Raw genomic sequence first — 27,515 nt, forward strand, 5'->3', positions numbered from 1 at the left:
CTTGATTTTGGATTTGACTTATTTTGTGGTGAGTTTGAACCTTTCTTTGCTGCGTTGGGGATGGAACCCAGGGCTTCACACATGTTAGGCGACTATTTGATTTTGTATTTTAGCTATTTGTTATCTGTTAGGCCAAGGAAATATAGTTTTAGACTTTTTTTTTATGTGTATGGGTGTTTTGACTGTATGTGCACTATGTGTGTGCAGTACCCACTTCAGCCAGAAGAGGGCATCAGGTTCCCTCACAGAAGAATTACTGTGAGGGTGTTGGTAATGGAACCTAGGTTTTCTAGAAGATCAGTCAATGCTTTTAACTGTCGAGCCATCTCTCCAGCCTCCACCCCCAACTCCAGGAAAAACTTGAGCCAATATCAGAGGGCTTTGCTGAGATAATCTGTGTAGGAGGCAAGGCAAGTTAAAGGGGATGGGTTTAAAAAAATATCGAAGTTTTTCCTAAGCAGCCAGCCATGAAATGTGCCAATGTGAAGACCTGGTCAGGCAGCAGTTCCTTTCAGTCCACAGGCTCCTTCTGCTGCGCCATGTCTGGGAAGGGCAGGCCTGTGGAGCACTTAGCTCCCCTACCAGAGGGCAGAAGTGGGATGATGAATCCCAGGGAATGGGAGTGAAGCCTCTCCACTCAGAGCAGCTTTGGGATTCGACCTTAAGGCACCCAGAGCCATAGGTGGAAACTTCCCTGAGATCCAACTTGAGTTTGCGATCGTCCCGGAAAAATCCTTGGATGGAACAGGTGCCTACACAAATCATAAGTAATCAGGACCCTTCAGGGGGCTGTGCACCTGGGGGTTGTGCCCCTTCCCCTGAGGGAGCAGATGAAGCGGGAAGCTGACAAAGGAGACCCAGCTTGGGCAGCATCTTGGGGTGGTTCTTTTCCTGTAGTTAATCTCCCGTTTTCTGCACTCTGCCCCCATGCCGTGGATACGTTTAGAGCCTCAGTGTACGCTAAGGCTAATGGCAGCACTCTGTTATTGAACCACACCTCCCCAATCCCACCTTTTTCCTGTAAATGGTCAGGCTGTCTCCTGCAACCTCCCCCTATACTAACCCTGACTCCCCAAGAAGACCCAGCTCATACCAGGCCTGACTGCTGGTCCCATCACAAGCTATTTTGTTCTATCCTGGGTGTGCAGACGAACCGATACCTCGAGAAAAATCTGAGCAGAGTAGCATTTCATCCATCAAGTTACAATTTGTTCTTGAAGCCAAACTTCTCAGGTGAGCAACTTTCTCCAGGCCCAGTATCTCTCATCTTACTGCCACAGTTTGGAAGTGAGGGAGGATGAGGATGATTGCCTGGCCCTTGCTGGAGACGCCACTCCAAGGGCGCATGTCTGCTTACTGCTGGCTACCCCCACCCCCACAGCTCTCATCTCTATAGGTCTGCCTCTTTTGCAAGCTTGCCTCCCTGAGGGGCCTGGAGCTGGCACTGACATTGTCTAAGATCTTGGCCATAGCTCACCTAAAGACAACTAGATGTTCAGGGGAGCTGGAGAGCAGGCCATCAACCTCTAACAGACACCTGCTGTTCAAAGTCCAAGTTCCAGTATTTTTCAGTTTAAGTGTCCTTTATTTCTTTAGTGTGTGTGTGCATGTTGTGTACAATATGCACACGTGCTATGGCACACATGTGGAAGTCAACAGACAACTTACAGGAGTAGGTAATGTGGGTCTGGAAGACTGAACTCAGCCTCTCAGCCTTGGTGGCTAGCTCTTATTCTGCTAGCCTGCTCTTATTCTGTCGGTCTTCTCTCTTTCTTTCCCTTCTCTCTTCCTCTTCTCCCTCCTCCTCCCTCCTCCTTCCTCTCCTTCCTCCTCATCTCCTTCTAGACAGAATCTTGCTACATTACTCAAGCTTGCGAGTTACCTGCCTTGGCCTCCTGATTAGCTAGGATTGCAGGGATGCATCACCATGCCTTATCCGAAAGTCTATTGATGCCCATTGATTATCTGCACTTTGATGCCCGGTAGACCTCTCAGAATCAACATGGTCCATGCTCCAGCTGAACTCTGTCCTTACTGCCATTTCCTGATCTCCTCAGGTCAACAAACCGCAACCCAATCCTTCTAGTTTCTCAGGTCAAAATTTAATCTGTTGCTTGTTTTTGTTTTGGGTATTTTCCCCCTCGAAGCAGAGTCTTGCTATGTGGTACCGTGTACCATGGCACTGGCTGCCTCGGAGTTCATTCTGTAGATGAAGCTGGCATCACGTTTGCACTGATCCTTCTGCCTCAGCCTCTCAAGTACTAGAATCACAAGTGTGTGACACCACAGCTCTTCGTTTGGATTTTGCTTGCTTTGGTATCTATTTTCACTTCCTGAGACAGGATTTTGCTCTGCAGGCCAGGCAGGCTTAAAACTCAACTTATATAGCTCAGGGTGCCCTCAAATCCAAGATCCTCTGCATATGCCTCCTCAATGCTTGGATGACAGGTGTGTGCCTAGTGCCTAATTCAATTGTGTTTCGTAGTTTTCCCGAGGAATTGAACCAGGCCCTTCAGCATGTAGAGCAAGCGCCCTACCACTGAGTCCCAGTCCTAACTTCCACACTCACATCCCGTCCATCATCTGTCTCTGTGATCATCAGAATAGATTCCGGATCTGACAGCTTACTGCTGCCCCCTCCCTTGCTATGCTACCATTTGTCTCTCTGGGCTGTTATTTCAGTCTCTCAACTCATCCCACTGTTTTTAAGACAGGGCCTTCTTATGCTGTCCAGGCTGGTCTTGCACGCAATATTAGCCGAGGATAACCTTGAACTCCTGACTCTGTCTCTACCTTCCAGACGCTAGGATTACAGGCATGCAACTACAGCCCTGGGTCGGGTGGGGGTGGGAGCACTATTTTATTGAAGATCCCTCTGCCTTTATTAGTTCGTTGAACCCCACAACGTGGAGGTCCATCTTCCCCATTGCACAACTGAGGGAAATAAGTTGAGAGCTTCTTATGCCGCAGGCTGTAGGGCTAGCAAACGGAAGAGCTGTGCCTTCAAGCCCCGCCTGGGATCGTGTGTCTGTAGGGCGATGTGGAAGAACAGCAGAGGCCTGAGCTCAGGCCCCTTATCTGTGCTGCTTTGGGGCCATACACTGCCATAGTCTTCACCCTTATCCCTTCTGGACTCTTTCTAACCTCCCTCCTAAACTCTGTCTTCACTTTTCATTGCGGCAGGCCCTTTAGGTTATAGCCATCTCCCCCAGGTGGATAAGAAAGGCTCCCAAGGCTGACTTGAGATTCAAAGTCCATTCACAACCAGGAATTTCTTTCTTCTTTCTTCTTTCTTCTTCCTTCCTTCCTTCCTTCCTTTCTTTTTTTCAAGACAGGATTTTTCTATAGCTTTGGAGCCTGTCCTGTAACTAGCTCTTGTAGACCAGGCTGGCCTCAAACTCACAGAGATCCATCTGTCTCTGCCTCCTGAGTGCTGGGATTAAAGGCGTGTGCAATCCCTGCCCAGCCACAAACAGGGCTTTCAAAGGCAGTGTGGGACAGTCCCCAGAAATCTGTGGGACGCTGAGAGTGACTTAAAGGCTTCTCCCTTCCTAATCATTCTCAAATCAGTGGCCGCATCTCATGCAGAAAGTCTAAATGAAAGTCCCGTGAGAGGCAGTATGCAGGCCCACGCTGCACGTTGGTGGTTTTCTGCTCTTCTCAATGGAGGGGGAGGAGAAGAGAGTCTAGAAGACTAGAGAAGGCTAGTCTTCCTAGCCCATCTGATGAAATCAGCTAACCTCCTTCAATGACACTCCCCTTTTCAGGATTGTGTCAATCAGAAAAAGAAGCCTATCAGCTAATTCTGAACTTTACGGAACCAGGCGAGATGGTAAGAAAATTCTCTACAACTCCCTGAGAATTGAGGAGCAAAGTGGAAAAATCTGAAGGTCCATCTTTCCTTAGCCCTGTTCCTGAGGCCACCCGAATGTCAGCTCACTAAGGGCTCTTGATCTGGGGAACTCTTGGGGGCCAGGTCACTAGGCAAAGCGGCAGTACCCTTCCTCTCTAAAGGACCTTCCTTGTAGACTCTTTGCCCTCCTGTCCCCAGAAGGCTACACAGGCTGGAAATAGTGCTGTTTAGCACCGGGGCATAACCAATACTTCAGTCTATTTGAAACGGCGTAGAGTGTAGAGTGCCGGTCCCACGGTTTCCCCCGAGACTGGTTTTGTCTTCTGTCTTAGTCCCAGTCAGACAAGCTGAGTTTCCTGAATGCTGTGACAACTCTGAGCAGTGTTGTGCGTTACCAGGTAAACGGCAACATGAATAACTACTATCCCAAAACGCTTCTGGCCAAGAAAATTGAGGTGAGAAAGAACATAACTCTTAGTTGGTTACTCTGGGTTGAAGGTGGCAGTCCTTCAACCCAAGGCTGGTGACCCTCTCTGAAGTAAATTCTCATTTTCCCTGATCCTTCTAGACATTCATCCAGCAAGAACCCACCGAGACCTTGGAAAGCAGTGTGCGTCAGCAAGCCATGCTCTGCATTGTGGCCTTGAGGTTCCTTCCCCACAGACCCTAACCCAGTCCCTGGGGATTCTGGTCCTGAAGACATTTGGGTTGGAAAGACAGGCAAAGTTTGGGAACTTGGCTGGAGGTTAAAAGTGGCAAAGTCTATAGTTGCCACTTCATCCGCCTGCACCCTGGAACCAGCCGGACCAATTGGAAATCTCTTAGGGCATCGAGTGTAGGAAGCCTCCCTAATCAGTGTTCTCCTACCCAGACAAGGAGTCACTGAAAAGTGGTCCATGGTTTTCTGTACCTCAGAGAACATAGCAGAGCAGCTTCCCCCAGAGGGTTCTGAAAATATACCTCAGCCTCACACAGGCCCCCCGAAGTCCCTTGTTATTCGTTTCTCCTCCAAGCCAGGTGAAGCCACCTTTCCACTTATGCCAGAAGCTGGACCTGGTCAAGGTGAGCATCACCAGCGTCTTCTCCCTGCCGCTTATCACGCCCAGTATAGACCGAAAGGACAGCGCTAGTCTCTACCTCCAGGTAATGGTGGTGGTTGTTTTTTGCTCTTTTGGGGTGCCCACCACCCAGCTCCCAAATAAATCACATGGAGTCTTATTCTTATTTATAACTTCCTGGCCTTAGCTTGGCTTGTTTCTAGCCAGCTTTTCTTAACTTAAAGTATCCTAACTACCTTTTCCCTCTGGGGTTTTATCTTTCTTACTTCTGTATATCTTACCTTCACTCTTATTCCGTGGCGGGCGGGCTGGCCTGCCCCTAGCATCCTCTCTCCTTTTCTTGTTCCTCCTCCTCGATTCTCCTCCTTATTCCCGCTGCCTGCCAACCTTGCTGCTATCCTTGCCCTTGCCTCGCTATTGGCCGTTCAGCTCTTTAGGAAGACCATCAGGTGATTTAGACAGGCACAGTAACACAGCTTCAGAGCATTAAACAAAGGCAACACAAGCAGAAGTCACACACCGGAAAAGGCTGTTCTACAAGGCAAGCACCATTATTGTCTCTTGCTGAAGATCTCCATGGGGTTGGCTTTGTTTCGGGGATCACCTCCTGTTTGCTTGTCTTCCTGGCCTTCTTTCTGCTCTGATCCCTCCCTCAGGACCCCATGGCCTCCATTCTGCTTGCTGTCATCCTGGGCTTCCCAAGGAAGGGTCATCACCCACATCCCTTCTCCTTGAAGTCCACATGCCTTAGTCCTAGATAAACTAGCAATAAAACCCATAGATTATACATAATTGGCGAAGGGACTGCCAAGTTTTCCCAATAATATTTGGTTCTAAAATTTGGACAGGGGCTATTGCTCAGTGGTAAATCACTTGCTTAGGACCCAAGAGGTCTTGGATTCAGTTTCCGAAATTGCAAAGATGAAACACAGAAGTCTCCATAAACTGGGAGAATGACTAGCTAACACTAGGATCCCAGTAGACTTTTAGTTGGCAGGAAGTGTCTACAGCCTGTATTTTACTATTGGCTACAAACTGAGATGGGCCTGCCCCCACCTTTAGTAAGCTCACCGAGAAAGCTCACCACTAAGGAAAACCTGAGTGTAACTGGTGTGTGAGCAGATGCAAGGACAACAGAACCACGCTGGCCCCCTGCTCCTTCATCTTGTAGGAAAGACGGAGAGGGTGCTCTCAGGAAGCTGAGCGCGCCACATGGCCGTCATCCTATGGTCTACCCCATGTCTTCTTGATCCTCAGACAATCCAGGCCTTGGATGACATGTTACAAGCTCTTGTGATGGAACATAGGAGCCCCGACATGCTTATATTGCAAAACTTCATAGAGGTAGGTGGTTGCAGAAACCAGAACCCCATGCTGTTTTTTGTACGTATGCAGGGCAAGGCAGGAGGAGTATGACAACAGTCCAACGCTCCTCTAGGTCAGAGATTCTCTAGCCCCGGCATGTATAAGCATCACTGGAGGACGCAGTCCTGCATCGTCTCCCTCAAGACACTCTGAGGGGGACATTTGGAGACCACAGTCATCAAGTCTTTACTGTCTAGAACTAGGGCATGCTGGGACATTAGCAGCGCTCTTTATGTTATTTTTGCCCAGCTTACACATGAATCTTCTTAGTGTGTTTTCACTGCCCTGTGACGGAGATCCATGTTCCCCCACAGGCTGTTCTTCTACTTCTTGATGAGACGTACCTCCAGCAGGCTCAAAACATTACCAAGTACTTTTGTTTTTCTTTAGTTGACTTCAAATAGTCTTAGTTTTGACTAACTTTCACTTCCTGAGAACGAATTTGAATTAGGAAAATAGCCAAGGGTCCCCTGGAAATAATGTTCATGACCAAAGTGGTTATTGACTGGACTAAGACATTTTGCCTAAAATTCTGTGTGATCACAAATAGAGATAAGAGTGTCCAGGTAGCGCGTAACATGGTCTTGACGAGGGCTGTCTGCAGGAGGCATTTGCTTGTGTGTGCGGAGTGACAGAGTGCTCTGGAATGGACTGCGGCTGGCGTGTTTGCTGAGAGGTATTTCCGTGCTTATAGACACCTCATTGTGAGTGCCCTGTTATTAATAACAAAGCCCTGTTATTCTTGGAGTTCGAGGGGGGAGGGGCACTGAGCTCTACTTCCAGTCATGGCGAAGTCCTCAGCATTCATTACTAGGCTTCTTGTTCTCCAAAGGAAAATGGTGCCCGGCATAGTGCATGTGTCTATAAATACAGCACTGAAGTGCGGAAGCAGGAGAATTGCAATGAGTTTGAGGCCAACCTGAGCTAAATAGTGAGCCTTTGCCTTAACTATATATAACAAAAGAAAATAAAACAGCACCATGCAAAAGTTTTTAACTTTTCATAAAAAATGGATTGTTTTATTATTTTTATTTTTATTATTTTTGTCGAATTAACTGTCTATATATTTCTCTCTTTTGCTAATTGATAATAGATTCTTTTCTCATACAGCATACCCTGATTATAGTTTCCTCTCTCTCTGCTCTTCCTAGTTCCCCCATCCCTCCCCTCCTGCTCTGGATCCACTCCCTTTCTGCTGCTCATTAGAAAAGTACAGGCTTCTAAGCAATAACAATAAACATGACAAAATAGAATACAATAAAGTAAAGTTAAAACCTTTCATTTCTGAGCTGGACAGGGCAACCCAACAGGAGGAAGAGAGCAGGCAAAAAAGCCAGAGACCCACTTTCTCATAGTCAGGAGTCCCACAAAAATACTAAGCTAATAGCTATGGTATATACACGGAGGACCTGGTGTAGACCTGCATAGGTCCTGTGCTTGCTGTTCAGTCTCTGTGAGCTCAGATGCACCTTGCTCACTTGATTCAAAGGGCCATGTTCTCCTGGTGTCCTCCATCCCCTCTGACTCAGAATTTTTCTGTTTCCTCTTCCTTAAGATTCCGTGAGCTTTAAGTTGGAAGGCGGGGGGGGGGGGGGGGAGGGATTTGATGGAGATCTCCAATCCACACTCTCTTTCCATATGATGTCTGGCTGTGGGTATCTGCATCTACTGCCTGGGGAGCCTCTCTAATGACAGCTGTAAAAGGCACTGGTCCATGAGTACAGCAGAAAAGCATTAGGAGTCATTTGATTAGTACTTTTTTTTGACCAGTAGTGCTTGGTTTTACCAGGTCTCTGGCCTATCTAGTCTCTGATTCCTGGGTTATCCTAGCAGCGCTGGTATGGGTTCCTTCCCATGAAGTGGGCCTTAGATAAAATCAGACATATGTCGGCCACGCCCACATATTCTGAGCCACCATTGACCTAGCGTATTTTACGGGCAGGACAGATTGTGTCAAAGGTCTTGTGGCTGGGTTGGTGTCCACGTTTCTCCTTCAGTAGCCTGAAGAGCACCTTCCTGCACCAAAGAGACTAGAATATAGGGGTGACAGCTCGACATCTATGTGTTCAATGAGCTCTGTAGATGTTGCCCACGGCAACGAGCCCCAGCATCAATTTGTGGAGGGCAACCCTTTGTCTTAGCACCAGCCTGGGTTGTTTGGGGGGATTTCCACGGGACTCCCTTGGTCAGCAACTCAGCTGAATGCAACCCAGACCCACCACTGGAAGCCTTGCCTGTCTACAATAGATGGCCAGTTGAGACTACATAGCCTGCATTTCTAGGAGTACACACAGGGGTCACTCTCAGCTGGGGTTTCTATTGCTGTGAAGAGACAGCATGACCATGGCAACTGTTAGAAGGGAAAACATTTAACTGGGGCTGACGGTTTCAGAGGTTCAGTCCGTGATCATCATGGTGGGAAACATGGCAGCATGCAAGCAGGCACGGTGCTAGAGAAGGTGCTGAGGAGTTTTACATCCTGATCCACAGGCAGGTGAAGGAGACTGTGAGCCACTTTTCAGACTGAAGCTTCTGAGACCTCAAAGCCCACCCCCGCAGTGACACATTTCCTCCAACAAGGCCACACCCCCTAGGAGTGCCACTCCCGATGGACCCAGCATTCAAACACAGGAGTTTGTGGGGACCATTCCTATTCAAAATACCACTTTCCTCTCCCTGATCCCCCATAGGATTGTAGCCACAACATAAACAAAATGCATTTAGTTCAGCTTCAAAAGCTCCCACAGTCTCTAACAGTCTCAAACTTGTTTAAAAGTCCAAAGTTCAAAGTCTATTCTGAGACTCTGCAATCTCTTTTTGTTGTTGTTGTTGGTTTTTCAAGACAGGGTTTCTTTGTGTAAGAGTCTTGGCTGTCCTGGAACTCACTCTGAAGACCAGGCTGGCCTCCAACTCACAGAGATCTGCCTGCCTCTGCCTCCCTAGGGCTGGGATTAAAGGCATGCGCCACCAGTACCCGGCTTCATAACCTCTTTCTTCTGTTCTTTACTCTAAAGCCAGAATCATGTAGTCCTAAACTGTCAAGTTCTGCCAATAACATCTTCACTAGCTTCCTGGGTTTGATGGTTTCCTTCGCTGCCTAAGCTTGACTCTCCTGGAACTTGCTTTGCCGACCAGGATGGCCTTAAATTCTGAAATCTTCTTGGTTTAGTCTCCTGGGTGCTGAGATTAAAGGTGTGTACCAACACACCAGGACTTAAGCTTCTCTTTAATTCCTTTTCACAAATTGAAAGCTAGGTGTGGTCTTGCCTTGAGGTAAGCACTTCCTTTAATTCCACTTAATATTAGACTTTTCTTTAATCTGTGAGTTATTTTACATGCAACAAAATTTGGATTATATTTACCACTTCATTTAGAATTTTTGTATAAAATTATGGTAACATACTGCATCATAATTTATTTTAATTTGACTCTGAACTGTAGAATAACACTAAGGATCATTGGAAGGAAAAGCTACATAAAAACCATATATAAAGAGTTTAGAATGGCGTTTCCTAAACAGAGGGACAATGCCTCTACCAGACACCATGTGCTATCAAACTTTAAAAAGCCCGGCTCCACATGTGAGTTACCTCTCTTTAAGATATCGGTCAAGAGTATTTCATGGACCCTTCAAACAATACAGGCAACTTCTGTTGCCCGTGACTGCCCAGCAGAACTCGAGGGTAAGACCCTAGTGTTAAAATACTGTATACTTGAGTCACTGGGCGTGAAGAAATAATAAAGCAGGCACTGGCCTGGAAGTTCCCTTCCTATTGGCTAGGGCTAGGTTTCAGAGCTTAGGCTTGTCTTGCACCCACAGCAGTCCTCCTGCCTCTGTCTCCTGAATGCTAGGGTTCGGGTGTGAGCTGCCCAGCCCGGCTGAACTGTAAGTTTTAAGTATACATCTACTACAAGTCTGAATTGTATTGGATACCAAGTATGGGTAGAGCTCTCTCTCTCTCTCTCTCTCCGCCCCCCCCCTCTCTCTTTCTCTCTGTCTTCCTCTCTCTCAGCCTCCCCTTCCTTTCCCTCTCCCACCCCCTCTCCCTCTCACTGTCTGTGTGTGTCTCTATTTCTCTCTTCCTCTCTCTCTAATCCTCCCCGTTCCTTTCCCTCTCCTACCTCCTCTCCTTCTCTCTCTCTGTCTCTCTCTCTCTGTCTCTCTTTCTCTGTTTCTTTCTTCCTCTATCTCTCATCCTCCTCCTCCCTCTGTTCCTCTCTAATGCAACTGAATTATTAATTCTAACTGAATCCTGGTCCTCAGGCAAATGCTGTATCACTGAGCCACAGTTGCAGCCCATCCAGTCTCTTTCTGTCTCTCTCTCTTTCTCTCTCTCTCTCTCTCTCTCTCTCTCTCTCTCTCTCTCTCTCTTCTTTACAGCCCCTGATTTTTCCTATTTATTTTTAATTTTTAATTTAATTAACTTACTTTTGTTTTTTTTTGAGACAGAGTTTCTCTGTGTAGCCCTGGCTGTGGTAAACTCACTCTGTAGACCAGGCTGGCCTCCAACTCAGAGCTCCACCTGCCCCTGCCTCCCGATTACACACAGGAACTGTGTGGTGGGATTAGCGGCATGCACCACCACCACCCAGGCTGTCCCCCTTTTTTTAAAAAAAATTGTCCATGATAGGGAGAAAGGTTCCTGTTCCTTGGCTCTGACCCCAGACCCACTTTCCAAAAGTAAGTTCCAAGCAGGACAAAGACCCCTCTCCACTGGTGGGACCTCGACCTAAAACAGCGATAAAAATACCATCCCACAGGACTGCGGGAGGAGGCTGTGAGTTCTTGTCCACAGAGTCCTGACTGGAACACTTCTCTGGCTTAGCGGCTGGGGAGGATGTGTCTTCCATTTCCTCCTGCTCCTCCTGGCCCTTGAAGATGCGTCTTGCTCTCCCGGGAACTATGGCCCACGTGAAGAGTCTCAGAGCCGATTGAGCGAATGAGACCTTGCCTTTCCAAGTTCACAGTGTCACGGCGCTCCTCCGTGACTGCTGTAGTGTCCTCTGTCGGTCTTTTCTGGCGAGGCAGGCAGTGCTGCTCCACGGCCGCGTTGATGCGTCTCTCTGTCCCATCCGCAGATCATCTTACCTTGGTTAGTGATGTCCGACAAAGTGCACGAACAGACCCGAGCCTTGGGCATTATCTCCCGGCTGCTGAGGTTTATTTGCAATTTCTCGGAACTATCAGTGAGTATTTGAGATCGCTTGTGGCAAGGCAGACCCAGCAGGCCTTGCGTCTCTGTACAGGGCCTCTGGTTGAACCCAGCTTCTGCAGGAGCAACTGGAGGGCAGGTAGACAGAGTATGTCCCACTTCTCTGCATCAGTGTATTTCTGTCCCTGAGGATCAAGAGACTTGATTTGTTCTTTGTTTTCTCCTGGACCTAATAAGCTCCAATAAGCCTGGTTGGGGTCCTTGGCCTAGGCAGCCGATGGAGACCCATGGCCCGCTGGGTAACGTGATTTGGGGCTTTATCTATTCCTTTCCTTATTGCTGGCTAGGGAAGCTTTCTTGGTCAGGACAGTGTAGGGTAGGGAGGCATGAGGCACACAGAGGCAATGATAGAAGAATGTGGAAGGAAGGAGAAATTTGGGGTGGGGGACCTCCGGGGAGAGAAGCTGCCTTGGGATGATGAGGTGTCCATTTCTGCTTCCTGTCAGCACATGGTGTCGTTCTCCATAATCGGGAGGCTGATTGGGACCTTCAGCATCTTCTGCCTGGATCCCAACCAGGATGTCAGCTCAGGAGCGCTGGAGGCCCTGTATTACATGTTCACCATCCTTGTGCTTCAGAGAAGTAAGTGAGCGGCACTTGGGTGGATGCCCGCAGCTGGACCCACTGAGCTGGTGGAGACCTGCATTGTTTCAGACAAACCCCCAAAGCTGGTCCCTCTAGCGGGCGCATCTGAGAGGGGCCAGGATATGCCATGATGCAAGGAGGCCAGGTGATCAGTTGATCAGACCTAGAAACTTGGATAAATGCCAGCCCCATCCCTGATATTGTGTCTTTTTCAATGACATTCTTGTAAGGGGACAGATAAGCTTACAGCCACTTATGGGGGTCCACTTGGTACCTCAATATTTCCTAGATGTCCCATTCCAACCGTATTTGTAACACTAGGAAAGTAGGCATCTTTTCTTGGGGAACAAATGTGGGGATATTTTTCTTTTCATTTTTTTTTAATTAAAAAATTTACTTTTTATTTTACATAGCAACCCCAGTTCTTCCTCCCTCCCCTTCTCCTGCCCCACAACTCCCTTTCCTTCCCACCCCCATCCACTCCTCAGAGTGGGTAAGGCCTTCCTTGGGGAGTCAACAAGGTCTGGGATACCAACTTGAGGCAGGACCAAGTCCCTTCTGTATCAAGACTGAGCAAGGCATCCCACCCCAGGGAATGGGCTCCAAAAAGCCAGTTCATACACCTGGGATAAGTCCTGGTGTGACTGACCCCACCCACAACAGAACAAGCCACATAACTGTCACCCACATTCAGAAGATCTAGTTTGGTCCCATGCAGGTTCCCCAGCTGTCAGTCCAGAGTCCGTGAGCTCCCACTAGCTCGGGCTGGCTGTTCTGTATCAAACAGTCATGATCACAGAGGTACCAAGGGATTTGTAACCCCCCCTAAAGGCAGTTTCTTGTGATTCAGTGGGGGTGACTCGAGTTCACATCTTATTGTAGTACAGAAATAGGGACCAGCTTGAGTCTCAACCTACATCCTCCCTTTGCCCCTTCGCCTTTCACTTAAATGCTAGGCAACCCCCTCTCTTCTTTGGGGCGAGTGCTGTTTAATCCATTAGTCTCTATTGCTCTCAGGGACCTGGAGGAGAGATGGGAGTGTGGGTTCCTTTTCCTCTGATGAGGCTTAGCCCCTTATTTGCTCTTTTTGGATTGGAGGTATCAGACCAAAGACAGAGACGATCCTGAAGGACTTACAGAAGCATTTCCGTGGCAACTGGCTGGCCAATATGCAGAACCTCACACTGGTAACCCAGATGCCCACCATACATGGGATGCCCAGAGGGGGTGGGCTAGTAGGTCAGAGGGGAGGCTGGGCCGTGGATTATAAAGTCATAATTCCAACAAAAAGAAGTGCTTACGAAGTCCAAGTTCTGGGGACAGGTTGGCTAAAGGTGTAAGGTGCTCTCTCCTAGTGACACTTAGCTGCGTGAAGCTTGAGGTCACCAGGGGGTTTTAGAAAGCAGGGCTGGTGTCTCCTGGCTCAGCCAACCCAGATGGCCTCAGGCAGCTATCCAGGAGGTGTCCTTTGTTCCTTCTGTCCCTCCCTCTCCGAGTCCAGTGCCACACCACATCTGGCTGCTCTGCCTCCTGAGTAGCTAGCTCTTCAACCTGCCCACCCTGCCGCAGCCCCAGGTCACCGTTCTGAGTCCCCATCACTTCTCGCCTGCTCCATACAGCAGCCTCTTACCGAAGGCTCCATTTCAGTCATCTTTCTGCCATGCCTTTTTCACGTATAGGTAGAAAGGCGTTTCTGAAACACAAACCTTCAAACTGCGCACAAACTCTCCATTGGCTTGCTCTGCAGTCTGAACCTCCTCAGGTGGCCCTCCAGGACCTTGCCGGTCTGGTTCTCGCCTTACCTGCCCTGCCTTGTCCTGACTCAGTCTCCTCTTCCCGCTGGCCCCAGTATTCCACGTCGGACACAGCAGCCACACTGAGGGCCGTCCTGCCCCCCAACCTTCACACATTCTGCCTCATTTCTGGGACTTCGTCCCCCCTTCCCGCTCCCCCGCTCCCCCCTCCCCCCCGCTCCCCCCCTCCCCCCCCCCCGTTTCCTCGGTATGACACTCCAGGGAGTCTTTTCGGTCTTCCCGGCTAGTTTCAGCCCCCTCCCCCCACAGCGATTATTAGCATTTTCCTCCACACCATCTTCCCTCTGTCCTAACCCTGGATTATGGTGAGTACACAGAGGGCAAAGATATCGAGCATCATTTTATCCAGTCCTCCCTAGATCCCAACGATGGAGCCACACACCGAGTGGGCCCCAGTATTGCTTGACCCCGATGGGCTTCATGTTTGCAGATTTCTATGTGAGGCAGGCCTGGCTTTCTACTTCCTTGGGAGTGCTGTAAAGTCACTAGGCGTAGAACATGTTTCCAGCGGGCTGACCTGACTGCGTTTCAAGTTTAGAAATAAAAAGGCCTTTGGTATCATCCTCTGTGTCACATTGTCTAAACTATTGCTCTTGCATGGGGACAATAGGGTTGGTAATGCTTTGGAGTTGACCTCAAATCACAGATGCTCCCTAGACTGCCTTCTCCTGGAACCCTGTCTGGTGGGTCTCTGTGGATGCCCGAGGTTTGGGGGCAGTCTTCAAGTGGATGCTGGAATGGAGAGTCCCATTCTTCTTTCAGTTCTTCAGGAAATACCTGACCCCTGTAGAGAGAGCCGATGTGATCATGGTGGCCATGGAGGCCATGACCAGCGGCAGCACAAATCATGTCTTCGCAGCCTCTAAGATGTTAAAGATCATTCTGAAGTACCCTCTTGCAGAAGTTGCCAAGGTAGGCGCTGGAGGACACACTGCTTCAATATCTTTCTGTCCTGTTTGGGGGAACTTGTTCTATTTTCTATCAGCGTGAGCGTAAAGAATCCCAAGTGCCTTAACCCTGAAGAGAAAAGCCTATATGGTGAGTTGTTTTTGCAGTAGTGCAGAAGGTATTTTTGTGGGGAAGAATGACGCAGTGATGCAGAATCAAATGGGACTAACGTACCTTAGAGCCAGCCCTGCGAAGGAAAGAGGGTAAAGACGCTTGCCACCCTCTTAGACACAGCTCTCAAAATGTAATTCTGTATTGGCCCCTGGCTTGTGTTCACTTCTCGGCACCCCACGAGGAAGCAGCTCTCCGTCTTTTGTCAATTTTCTCCCATTACACCGAGGTATTGCCGCCTTGGTTCATGGCATGAGCCAGGGATGAGAACACACCACGTTATACCCAAACTCCAACCTAGACAGGTTTTTGTTACTTTAGACATAGCTTTTTATTTGCAAACTACTTCCTTAAAAAGAATTAAAATCAGACTGGACGGAGAGTTTGGTGGTTAAGAGCAAATCCTGCTCTTCCAGAGGACCCAAGTTCAGTTCCCAGCACCCGTGTCGGGCAGCTCATTTCTGTAATTCCAGCTCCAGGGGATCCTTTGCTTTTAGCCTCCACAGTCACTGCACGTGCACACAATTAATGTAAAATAAGAAAGGCTCAAAGAGGCCATAAGCCTTTGGAGACTGAGGTTTCTGGACTTCGTGCATGGCAGGTAATGGTTCAGCGCAGTGGTTCTCAACTTTCCTAATGCTGCGACCCTTTAGTACAGTTCCCCGTGTTGTGGTGACCCCCAGCTATGACATTATTTTCGCTGCTACTTCGTAACTGTAATTTTGCTGCTCTTACAAATAGTGATGTCAATATACTGTTATGCAGGGTATCGACCTGTGACCCCTGTGAAAGGGCATTCGATCGCCAAGGGGTCGCACAGCACGGGCTGAGAATCGCTGTTCCAGCCAGTGCAGGTGTGCTAACACCGATGCTGAGGGAGATAAAATCATCCCTTTTGTTTTCTAAGTGAGGACAGAAAACACACAGGGAAGACAAAAGTCGTCCTCTAAGTCACAAAGGTGACTTTGGAAGCGACTTTCAAATCCAAGGCTTCCGATCCATGCCACGCAACACGAAGCAGCCTCTGCTCCCTGTACCAGTAAACAGAACTAGCCAGTCCCTCCCTCCCGAGAGACACAACACCTTGTCCTACAGCCCTGTCTTCCACTACCCAAGTCATTCTTCGTGCCGTGTGTTCCAGACCCGGTATGGCCCTTCACGGCTGCTTTCTGTCTGCCCCTCTGAAGGTCTGGAGGCCACAGGTCCACAGTCCTCTGGGAGTGGCTGGCCAAGGCGGAGTGCAGCAGACGGGTGTGCTTGGGCCTGACACTGGGCGCCATGTTGTCTGCAGCCCCACTTTAAATGGTGATTCCCACTCTCAAAAGAACCAACCCCCCTCCCCCCCCCCACGTGTTCTTTCAGGTGCCAGAAATCATCCAGTTAATCTGCTACCACATAGAGAGAGTCACCGACAAAGCTGCCCAGAGTACCATAAGGAAGATCTTCCACTTGCTGGTCCAGTCTCACACAGACGAGGTCATCCTGGCGCTGTCCAAGACAGAGGACCTGTCACAGAGGTTACCTGTTCCCTCAGCTACACATTTACAGGCCACTAGTTGTCCTCTTAGTGAGATATCTGCGTGTGCATGCACATGTCTGCGTGTGTCTGCAGGTGTGTGTAGATGTGCACGTGTGTGCAGAGGCCAGGGGTGAGATCAGGAGTCTTCCTCAGCCACAGTGCGTCTTACTTTTCAGAGACAAGGTTTCCCACTGAATCTGGAGCTCACCAGTTCATCCCCAGGGACTTGACTCTCTGCCTCCCCGGTGCTGGGGTTATGGACAGGTGCCGCTGCGGGCCACTTTGTGAGGTGGCTGGAGCACCTCCCCAGCCCTAGCTTGTTCTTAAAAATCTATTCAAGATTGAATATCTTCTTATTTATGTGGAGCAGAGTGAGTCTAAGAGCTGTCTGCCTAACTGCAGAAAATCTTTTCTTTTATTTGTTTGTTTGTTTGAGACCAGGTTTCTCTGTGTATCTTTGGCTGTCCTAGAACTCACTTTGTAGACCAGGCTGGCCTCAAACTCACAGAGATTCACCTGCCTCTGCCTTCTGAGTGCTGGGATTAAAGGTGTGCGCCACCACACCTAGCTCTTATTGCAGGAAATCTTGGAAGCATGTATAATTTAGAGAAGGTCAAAAAAATGTGTCAAATATCAGCCAATAGCACCTTCTGTTATCATTTGAGTATAACTTATGATTTGCCTACCTTCTGAAAGCCAGTGTTTAAAAAAAAACTATGTATATAATGCATGCTCTGTTATATATGTTATATTGTATATAATAAATGTTATATATAATCTATATTTATTATGTATAGTTAAGCCCATACTATATTTTCCAATTTGTGTGCTTTTTCATTTACTGTTTTATCTCAAAGTTTCCTAAATTATAACCACTTAATAAGCAAAAGTTTAATGGCTTCTCAATCTTATATTATAAAGCTATACTGTATTATATATTTCTTTTTTAAATAAAAAAATTAAAACTGGTGGCACATGCCTTTAATCCCAGCACTCCAGAGGCAGAGGCAGGTGGATCTTTGTGAGTTTGAGGTCAGCCTGGTCTACAGAGGGAGTTCCAGTACTGTCAGGACTATTATACAGAGAAACCCTGTCTCAAGAACAAACAAAAAGTTAACATATGTGTAGCAAATTCACTTTTTAAACATATAGTTATATGGATTCTCTAAAAGTCTGGTCACAACAATCATCACCACAATCATGATGGCATGTCCATGACTACCCCTCCTCAATTTCTAGGACCAGTCCCTTCCTGTACCCTCAGTTGCTGGCAGCCACTGGTCTGTCGTCTATCCCCATCATTTTGCCTTTCTAGAGTGTTCTGTATCTACAACCTTATAATATGTGGATGGCTTAGCAAGTAAAGGTACTGCCCCCAAGTCTGATGATCCAAGTTCAAACCCTGGGACCCACATGGCATAAGGAAAAACAGATTTCCACAAGTTGTCTTTTTAAATTTAAGTTAGTTTTTTGAGTATGGGTGTTTTGTCTGCATGTGTGTCTGGGCACCATTTGCATGCCTGGTAACAGCAAAGGCCAGGAGAAGGTGTTGGATTCCCTGGAACTAGAATTCAGGTGGTTGTGAGCTGCTATGTGGGATTTGGGGATTGAACCCAGGTATTCTGGAAGAGCAAGCAGCGTTTTTAACGACTGAATCACTTCCTCAGTCCTGTAAATTCTTTTAACACACACACACACACACACACACACACACACACACACTCCCACACCTTTATTTTTAAGTAGTTTTAGTTCTATATATATATGTACATGTCTGTATGTGAGTTTGTGCACATGAGTATAATTCCCATAGGAGCCAGAAAAGGGCGTCAGATTCCCTGAAACTGGACTTGTAGGTGGTCGTGATGCTGTCTGGTGTGAGTGCTAGGAACTGAGCTTGGGTCCTCTTCTAGAGCAGTATTTGCCCTAAACCTCTGAGTCATCTCTCCAACCCCCAACAGAAATAAAAAAAATTAAGTATTTTTAAAAGTAAAAAAGAAAGTTTCTTTATATTTGTAGTTTGATAAGAGTGTTTATCACAAATGCATTTTAAATTTAGTTAAAATTTTTATTGCATCTATTAAAGTGATTGTGTAATTTTTCTTTTTCATCCTGTTAATGTAACAAATTGTACCTTCTTGACTAAAGGCCTTGCTCTTCTGGTTTTTTTTTATTGTAGCTAATATATCTAAAATAAGTTTATTTTATTTAGAATATAGCTATATCTTTGTATTTAGCCGTTGTATGTGTTTGTATTATTCTTTTTGTTTTGTGGTACTGGGGATTGACCCGATATCCTCATGCATGTTGGGCAAACACTTTACCAAAAAGCTAGACCATGTGTTTTCATCCAATCTAAAAATTCATGCCTTTTAATTTGTATATTTAGACCATTTACAATGAATGTAATTAATGGTTTATTTGGATTTATGCACCATTTTGTGACTTGTTTTCTGTCTCTGTGTTTTGTCTATTATAGTCTCCTTTTCTTCATCTTTTTAAATTATTTGAATTCTTTCATATATTCCATTTTTCTTTTCTTTCTTTCACTTTTTTTGGTTTTTGCTTTTCAAGACAGAGTTGCTCTGTGTAGCGTTTGGAGCCTATCATGGAACTCGCTCTGTAGACTAGACTAGGCTCAGACTTACAGAGATTCACCTCTCTCTGCCTCCTGAGTGCTGGGATTACAGGCATGTGCCACCACCACCTGACTCCATTTTTCTTTACCCATACACTCATTGGATCAGACTTTACCTTTAACTTATTAGACAATTATGAATTCATATGGCCACACTGCAGTGTACTAATAGCTAATGTCTATAACTTAAGGGGAAGGAAGATAAAGGAACTCCCTTTGCCTTCCTTGCTTCATATGATGGCTGTCGTTAACCTTGCACTTACATATACTGAAAAAACTGCCAATAGGTGCTGTTTTCCTTTTCAACAATCACATATACTTTTGTTGAAATAAGGAACGGCGGGCTGTGTTCCCACCCGGATCCCGGCTAGCTTACCCCGAAATAATTACACGGAAACTGTATTCATTTTAATCACTGCCTGGCCCATTACCTCCAGCCTCTTATTGGCTAACTCTCACATCTTGCTTTAACCCATATTTAGTAATCTGTGTAGCACCCCGAGGTGGTGACTTACTGGGGAAAGGTCCTAACCTGCGTCTGTCTCGGAGAGGAGAGTCATGGCAACTGCCCCACTGCCTTCTTTCTCCCAGCATTCTGTTCTGTTTACTCCGCCTACCTAATTTTCTGTCCTATCAAAGACCAAGGCAGTTTCTTTATTAACCAATGAAAGTAACACATAGACAGATGACCTTCCTCCATCATTCTTTCATCTGTTTGGTTTGGTTTTCTGAGACAGGGTTTCTCTGTGTAGCCTTGACTGTCCTGGAACTCACTCTGCAGACCAGGCTGACCTTGAACTCACAATGATCCACCTGCTCTGCCTCCAGAGTGTTGGGATTAAAGGCATGCACCACTACCACCTGGCAGCTATGTATATTTTTAAACTAAGGGAGAAAATGACCCATTAAAGTTACTTAAATATTTACAATTTCTGTTGCTTTTTAGTATTGAAGTGCCTACTTCACTATAAAAAATTTCTCCTCAGCTAAAATCTTTTCATTAAAATTCACCAAGAGCATATCTTTGAGTAATAACGACCCTTAATTTTCATTCATTTGAGACTGTTTCCTATTGTACCTTCATCTTAAAAGATTATTTTCACTGAGCACAAAATTCTAGGCTAACAGTCCTGTCCCTTTCCCACATGGTTTCCTTTGTCTCAGGATTCCTTGAGTCTTTCTGTCTACCCAAGGACTTGAGGGTGATGGTGGGGTTGTGTTGGTTTGCACACAGAACTGGGGGAATCTCACTTGCTGCCTCTGAAGGATCCTTAGTCTTTCAAACTCTCTTTGTTGATACATAGCACGGTTATCAGGGCCACAAATGAGCCCGAGGACAAGGAAAACAACAGGGAGGTTAGGCTACAGTCCAGCAGCGGAGACCTTACGAGGTTTGTACAAGGCCCTGATAGTTGACCCCCAGCACCTCAGACCCACGTTAAAATAATAAAACAGGCTCTCAACAACAGTAGAGATGTCCTCTTTACCCTACCCACCAAGTCAGATGTCTCTGTGTTCCAGCCAGTCATTCCCAGTCTGCAGCTCTTACAGAGTCTCCAAGAAGAATTTGGAAAGAACAAAGATCTACTCAAACACTGTCTGACTCACAGGGCCCTGTTTTCCCACTGCTGAGGGACAAGGCGGGGGGGGGGGGGAGGGCAGAATTTCACCCAGAGGTTCTGTTCCCTGTGTCTGGTGCACAGTTTTGCCCTGGGGTCATCTGTAGGTCAAAGTTGGGAGATAAAAGAGGAAAAAACCAAAATCTGGATGCTTACTCAGTGGATTTCTTTTCTGCATTTTGGCTTCAGTCTCCAATCTGCCTGTTTTTATTAATCCTTCAGGATCTAATGAAATTCGAGTTTTGGAAATTAGATTGAGTTATAGTTGATAGTATTATTCGAGGCTCTGTATCCTCATTGATCTTTCTGTGTAGCTGTCAGTCACTGAGAAAGGGGTGACAAAAGTCTGTCTGTTTTCAAGTGTCTGTTGTTCCAATCAGTAGGAGAGCTAGGCTAGGGTGGGCTGCTCATTCTTGGTGGGCAACAGAAACTAAAATTGCTCATTATTTATTTCTAATAAATGTTCTTATCATGGTAAGGGAATTTCTGTTTTATATTGCTAATTACAACAGACAAACAAAAGCAAAAAACAAGAATCAACTTTAAGTTTTACCATATATCCAATGACGTACCAGTGCAGATCTTTAACAATTTAGTCTCCAAGTGTTAAATATTTTGTTCAATTTCTTCTTTTTAAATAATGCCTGGGGAGTATGATCTTAAAACCTCCTTTTTAGATTTAGATTTTTAATGCTTATGGACTAGTAAGATACAGTTGTCAATTTTGTTGTATGTTGAATAGATATAAAAAAATATGTTTTTTTCAACATGCAAAATTATTATACAAGAGTGGTTAAAATGTGTTAGTAAATCATTCACATGTGAATGTATTTATATTTACTTAATCTGTTAAATTCTTGATATTGTGTTGCTAGGTTTCATCCAGTTTGTTAGAGCTGGGTATTGGCCCCTTGGATTGTCTGTAGTTTTGTAATATTTCATTATGCGATTGTCCCACACTTTGCCTTACCTATTCTTCCGCTGACAATCATTTGTCGCCAGTGTTTTTGTTGTTAGTATGGTACTGTTGCAACGTTCTTATTCTGACACCATGTTTAGGTTTATTGGGAGGGGGTGCCTTCCCTTCTCCGCATCCCATGCTTTCATTGTGAAACAGGTTTCCTTCTCCCTTGAAGACTGCCCTCTCATAAGAATCTGTCCATCAGCCTGTCCATTGGTTCATCCAGGCAGTCTTCCTTAAACAAGAGACCTCCTGTGAAACTTGAAGATTGAGGTTTTGTTGTTGTCCAACCTTGGAAGCCTGACCTTTTCTCTCCCCCTGGACTTCTTTCTTTGCCTCTTATCATTTTTTTTTCGTTTACTTTTTGCTTTCTTTTAGTTTTTCTTTTTTTCTTTTTCTTTTTTGAGATAGAGTCTACTCTGGCTGTCACAGAACTCAGTAGACGAGGCTAGTCTTGAACTCACCTGACTCTGCCTCCTAAGTGCTGGGATTAAAGGCATGTGCCATTCATTACTCCTGGCTCTTCTGATGTTTCAAAAAGTTCTAGGTGACTTCAGGAGTATATTAAATGGAGTTGACTAAAACTTGATTCTAGGGCAGTAGCAGTACCTTTAAGCCCAGCACTTGGAAGGCAGAGGCAGGAGGATCTCCGAGTTGAAGGTCACAGAAGCCTACAGTTCTAGGAAAGCCAGAACAGAGAAATCCTGTCTCAGAAAACCAAAAAACCAACCCCCTCCCAAAAAAACCCACTTTATTACTTATAGAAAATATTTTTTTCAGTTATTTACTTTTGTTTGTGGTTTTGTCAGATCCAGATGTGCAAAGATATGCTAGGTTAAAACAAAGATGTCTGCGAAAGTCTCTACAGAGGCCAGGGAGGTGGGAGGCTGAATTGGGGCTGTGACAGGAAGAAGGGAAGTCACCAGCCCTGCCTCAAAGTGATGGGATTGTACTAGCATTCCAGGAGGAGACTCGAAGATTCTCTCTCTCTCTCTCTCTCTCTCTCTCTCTCTCTCTCTCTCCTTTCTGTCCTTCCTTCCTTCCTTTCTCCTCTTCTTCCTTCTCCACTTCATCTGACCTCAAACTACCTGTGTGGTTAAGAATAACCATGAACTCCCAATCTTCCTGCCTCCACCTCCCAAGTGCTGGTATTACGGGTGATATTCTGGGTATGTGAACAACCACACCAAATTAGTAGTGGCAGGGATTGACCCTAGGATCACACATACTAGGCAAGCAGGCAACCAACCAAGCTGCATCCCCAGCCCCAGACGCAGGGTTGCTGAGAGTAAGGAGAACTTGGATAAAGCCACAAGGTAAGGACTTGACCTGATGTTCTCGAGGGCACTCCACAAGCTTTGGTCTTGGATGTTTTCAGGCCCTCGGGTGAAGTGACTATTTTCCTATTCACCTATATCTGACGACCATAGGACAGGGAAGTCTGGAGGTGATGAAGTAGCAGAAAGAATGGAAAGAGACGTGGCGGGATAGGGTGGAAGCCAGGAGCTAGGCCTGGGCTAGGGAGCTGAGAGCCCGTCCAGAAAGCAGCGTAGCTCAGCAGAAAACGGGTTACTGTAACTGTTGGTGGCTTCTGTCTCTACAGAGGGACACAGAAATCCTGGGGAATCCTGGATTCCTTTCCTAAAGGCTACCAAGTGATCATGAAATACCTGCTACAGAGGCTGATTTCACCCCAGACACACACGGACCAGGGGACCGGCCATGAAACAGAGCTCTCAGCACTGATTGTATGGAGGGGCAGGTGGAGGGGCTGGGAGCCGGGAAGGGAACACACAGGGATTTCTGCTGGGCTAGCCTGGGCTCTATGGACTAGTACCATTTCGGGACCCAAGTCTCGTTCTAACAGCAACGTCTCCGGGTTGGGTTAGAATGAGGGTTTCCAACCAACTGACTTACTTAGAACAGAAGAGTTAGATTCTAATTTTGAATATGGGGGTGCAGTGAGGTGAGACAAACATCCTGGGCCTTCCTGAATGCTCAAGGATGCTAAGAAGCTAAAGCAAGACCCATAGTTACAAGAGCACATAAAGGTGTTCTAGAAGCAACCTGGCGTAAGTCGGCTCAGTCTTCACTCGCTGGCAACACCGGTGACTGCGCTGGGCAGGCCTATCCAGATGCTAGGAATGATGACTGACAATAAAGATGATGGCATCGTGCTCCCCCCCACCCCCGACTACAGGTCACCAGGGCCATCCATGAGCTGCTGCTGATCCCGAGCCAGCAGTCAGAGGTGCAAACCTTCTTCGCTTCCCTGTTCGTGGCACTGCTTTTCCAAATCTCTTTCCTGGTGACTAAAGGGAGCACCGAGAGCCAGGTCAAGATGCGTGAAACTGTGAGGTACCCTGGGTCCTGGGTCAGTGTGGTAGGGACTATGATCTACATGCCAGCATCTTGGCGTCGCTGCTAGCTTGGCCCCTTCCCATCCTCCACGCTTACTTTATTCCTCATACATCAACTCAAGAAACCTTCCTGGCTTTTCTCGAAAAAAATTTGTTAATGTGGCCACCCACATGGATGCAGTTTCTGTACTAGAATAAAGTCAAAACAAGACTGTGGGGCCCCAGATCTAGATTGTTATTTCCCCGGCCTCTGCAGGCTTCCTGTACTGCTTGGGAGACCCCTCAGCCCTTGTTTGCCACAATTGCGAAATGTACTTGGTCTGTGAACATCCCGCGGCCAGGTTCATACTTCACAGTGGGAATCCCATGGGAGGTGAGGAGGCCGAGGGTGCGGCTGGCAGTGATGCCCTGTCTCCTGCTCTGCCCCCAGTTCTTCTATAGAGGCCCTGAAGACCTTACTGCGAAGCTCGGGGTACATGGAACACATGTCTTATATTCAGACCCTCGGGGGCTGGGAACTGGTTGTCAGTCCTGAAAGGCATTATGAAGGAGTCACTCTGCTGGCCAGGTAAGCGGGCATCCAGTCCCTGGGCAGGCAACTGCCACGCCTTTGATCCTATCCCGTGGCTCGGAATAGGGTCTTATTCTGGGCATCCTATTGTTATCTCAGGTCTCTGGTCGTCAAGAACTGTTGGCACAATCGCCCTGTCTTCAGCTTCCTCATCAGGACCCTTGAGGACTCCAACTGTGACAATTACTTGACAGCCCTGGTGTTTCTGACAGAGGTGACTAGAGACGGTTGGGCAGAGAGCAGTGGGGACAGCCTCCTGGGAAGCAGGTGTGCCCAGGGGACTCATCCGAAAGGCTCCGGAGGGAGAGAAGTGATCCGGCTTACCCCTGCCCACAGATGAGCTCGGGAACACAGGAAAGAATTTTTTATTAGGTTTCATTGAGTCATAGGCCTTTAGCCTCCTCACACCAAGGCTTTGGATCTGCCCTGATCTTGTGGGGTACTAGTTTTCTCTCCTGCAGTTACTTCAGCTTTGACGAGCCACTCTGATTCACTCTATAATTCAGTCATCAGACAGGGAAAATGTGTAGAAAATTTACAAATATATCCAAATTCTATAAACCCATTACATGCCTTTGCTTGTATGAAGATGTGTGTGTATGAGTGTGTGTGTGTGTGTGTGTGTGTGAATGTGAGTGTGTGTGTATAAGTGTGCGTGTATGTGTGAGTGAGTGTGTGTGTGTGAGAGAGAGAGTGTGTATTATGTGGGTGAGTGTATGTGAGTATGCGTATAAGGTTAAATTAGTCTCTAATATTCTATGTTCTTTTCGTTGCATTTTTGTTTGTTTTTAAATTAACTTTTTAGTCAGGATACAAGGAAATGAGTTTCACTGGGACATTTTCATACATATACAGCATTTGTAACTTTGTTCTTATTCACCCCTTCTACTATCTCCCTATTCTCCACCACATGCCCTTTTTGAGACAGATTCTCACTATGTAGCCCTGGCTAGCCTAGAACTTTCTATGTAGATCAGGCTAGCCTTAAACACACAGAGATCACTTGCTTCTGTGGTAGGATTAAAGGCGTGCTCCACCATACCTAGCTCTTGCCCTTTTGCTGGTCTCTTCTGTTTTCACTGCATGTACTCCATAAAACTTTAACGATAGTGGGGTGTTTAACACAATGGTATTCCATAAGGCATAGCATATTCTGTTTCTAATTTGAAACAAGTGCAAACAACACTGCAATAAACATCCCTGTGCACAACCTTTCCCGTACTATAGATGATTGCCTTAAGTAAGGATTATAATAGTGGAAGTATGAATGCCGGGAGTGTGGGTGGCTTCTGTGACTTTTGATGCTGATGTCCAAGTGTTTTCCAGTAAAGTTGATCACTTTGTGCTTTCGCCAGCCGGGTCTGGGCAGGTTTTTGAGGTCTGCCTTACTAGTTTTAAATTAGCTTTTTTTGAAAGTTCAAGTTACTTGATTTTGAAAGTTATTACATATATTTGTTTGTTTGTGTGTGCATGCATGTGCAAGCACACATGTGAAGATCAGAGAACAACATGCAAGAACCATTTCAGTCCTTCTACCGTGTGGGTCCCAGGGGTTGAGCTTGTATCTCAGGCTCAATAGCAAATGCTTTTACCCACTCATCCACCTCACTAGTCCCAACCCATCTAAGAGAAGAAGAAAACTTCTGAATATCAACAGAAGATAATAAAATATCAATAATACTAGGATATAAACAGGGATCTTCATTCTAAGATGCTAGCAGACACTTGCTAAGTATACTAAGGATTTTCTTGGAGAATGCAGAGGGGTGCTCTAGCTGAGGGGTGCATTCATGCAGCAGTTCACTTCCCTGCTGCCCAGACCCGAAATAATCACACAGAAACTGTATTAATTGCAACACTATTTGGCCCATTAGTTTAGGCGTCTTATTAACTAACTCTTACATCTTAAATAAACTCATTTCTATTATTTTAGATTTTACCATGAAGCAACGAAATAATGTTATGGTGTGTGTGTGGTGGGGGGTCACCACGACATGAGGAACTGTATTGAAGGGTCGTGGCATTAAGAAGGTTGAGAACCACTGCTCTAGGAGATGCTAAGCCTCACCCCACCTTTTTCTGATGCTGGGTGCCTAGTTCTTCAGAATTGCTCTGGGGTACAGGAATTAGCTTTCTCTAATCTCCTGAGTTTATAGCTGTGATCTAGGCACAGCTGGTATTGGGGAACACTCTAGAAGTTCCTTCAAATGCTATTGCCCAGCTGAGAAGCGTAGATGCCCACCCACAGAAGCAGTTGCGAGTTTCAGGCTGGAGTGGAGTTAGCAAATTGTTTGTCTTCTAGTCTGAAGTCTCAGGTTTCAAAAAGTTCTCCTTTATCTTCAAGTCTAATTCAATCAAGTTCTTGCCTCCTTCGCAAACTTCCATTCATGATGTTTTGTAGCTGCTTTCAACCTGTGGCAACGCTGCTCTTTCCTTGACATATTCTCCAGGCAGTTCATGGTCATGTCTTGAAAGGTTTCCAGCATTATTCGTAATAGCCAATAACAACCTAGATGCCCCTCAGCTGAAAAATGGATAAAGAAAAATGGGTTACATTTACACAACAGAGTATTACTCAGCTGTAAAAACAACCAACCACATCATAAAATTTGCAGGCAAATGGATGGAACTAGACAAAACCATCCTGAGTGAGGTAACCCAGACTCAGAAAGACAAACACGGTATGTGTTCACTCATAAGTGGATAAGAGAAAGCAAAGCAAAGGATAACCAGACTACAGTCCACAGCTCCAGAGAATTGGGAGCATGGGGGGCACAGGGGAGGGTGGAAGGGGAGAAGAGAGTAAGGAAGAGGAGTGGGAAAAAAATATAGCTCAATAAAAACAAAACAAAACAAAAAGCTCCCCAGTTCTAGGATCTGTGACAGCCGTGTATGTTTCT

At 46.5% G+C, this 27,515-nt stretch overlaps 1 protein-coding gene across 1 annotated transcript in view; it reads left to right on the forward strand.

Moving 5' to 3' along the window:
- Window positions 1-279: 279 nt before the first annotated feature.
- The window catches only part of LOC125398220 (maestro heat-like repeat-containing protein family member 7), a 32,906-nt gene continuing 5,670 nt past the window's right edge, over window positions 280-27,515 (forward strand). The window contains exons 1-15 of the mRNA XM_085688178.2: window positions 280-1,233; window positions 3,768-3,832; window positions 4,186-4,308; window positions 4,422-4,501; window positions 4,867-4,996; window positions 6,169-6,255; window positions 11,356-11,463; window positions 11,936-12,071; window positions 13,173-13,261; window positions 14,651-14,800; window positions 16,310-16,464; window positions 23,288-23,432; window positions 23,885-24,042; window positions 24,475-24,612; window positions 24,715-24,829. Coding sequence (XP_085544304.2) covers window positions 831-1,233; window positions 3,768-3,832; window positions 4,186-4,308; window positions 4,422-4,501; window positions 4,867-4,996; window positions 6,169-6,255; window positions 11,356-11,463; window positions 11,936-12,071; window positions 13,173-13,261; window positions 14,651-14,800; window positions 16,310-16,464; window positions 23,288-23,432; window positions 23,885-24,042; window positions 24,475-24,612; window positions 24,715-24,829 — 2,082 coding nt within the window. The 5' untranslated portion in view covers window positions 280-830. The remainder of the gene's footprint in view (window positions 1,234-3,767; window positions 3,833-4,185; window positions 4,309-4,421; window positions 4,502-4,866; window positions 4,997-6,168; window positions 6,256-11,355; window positions 11,464-11,935; window positions 12,072-13,172; window positions 13,262-14,650; window positions 14,801-16,309; window positions 16,465-23,287; window positions 23,433-23,884; window positions 24,043-24,474; window positions 24,613-24,714; window positions 24,830-27,515) is intronic.

The sequence above is a fragment of the Myodes glareolus genome, chromosome 5, assembly GCF_982192425.1.
Source record: "Myodes glareolus chromosome 5, mMyoGla1.1, whole genome shotgun sequence".
Classification (NCBI taxonomy): Eukaryota; Metazoa; Chordata; class Mammalia; order Rodentia; family Cricetidae; genus Myodes; species Myodes glareolus.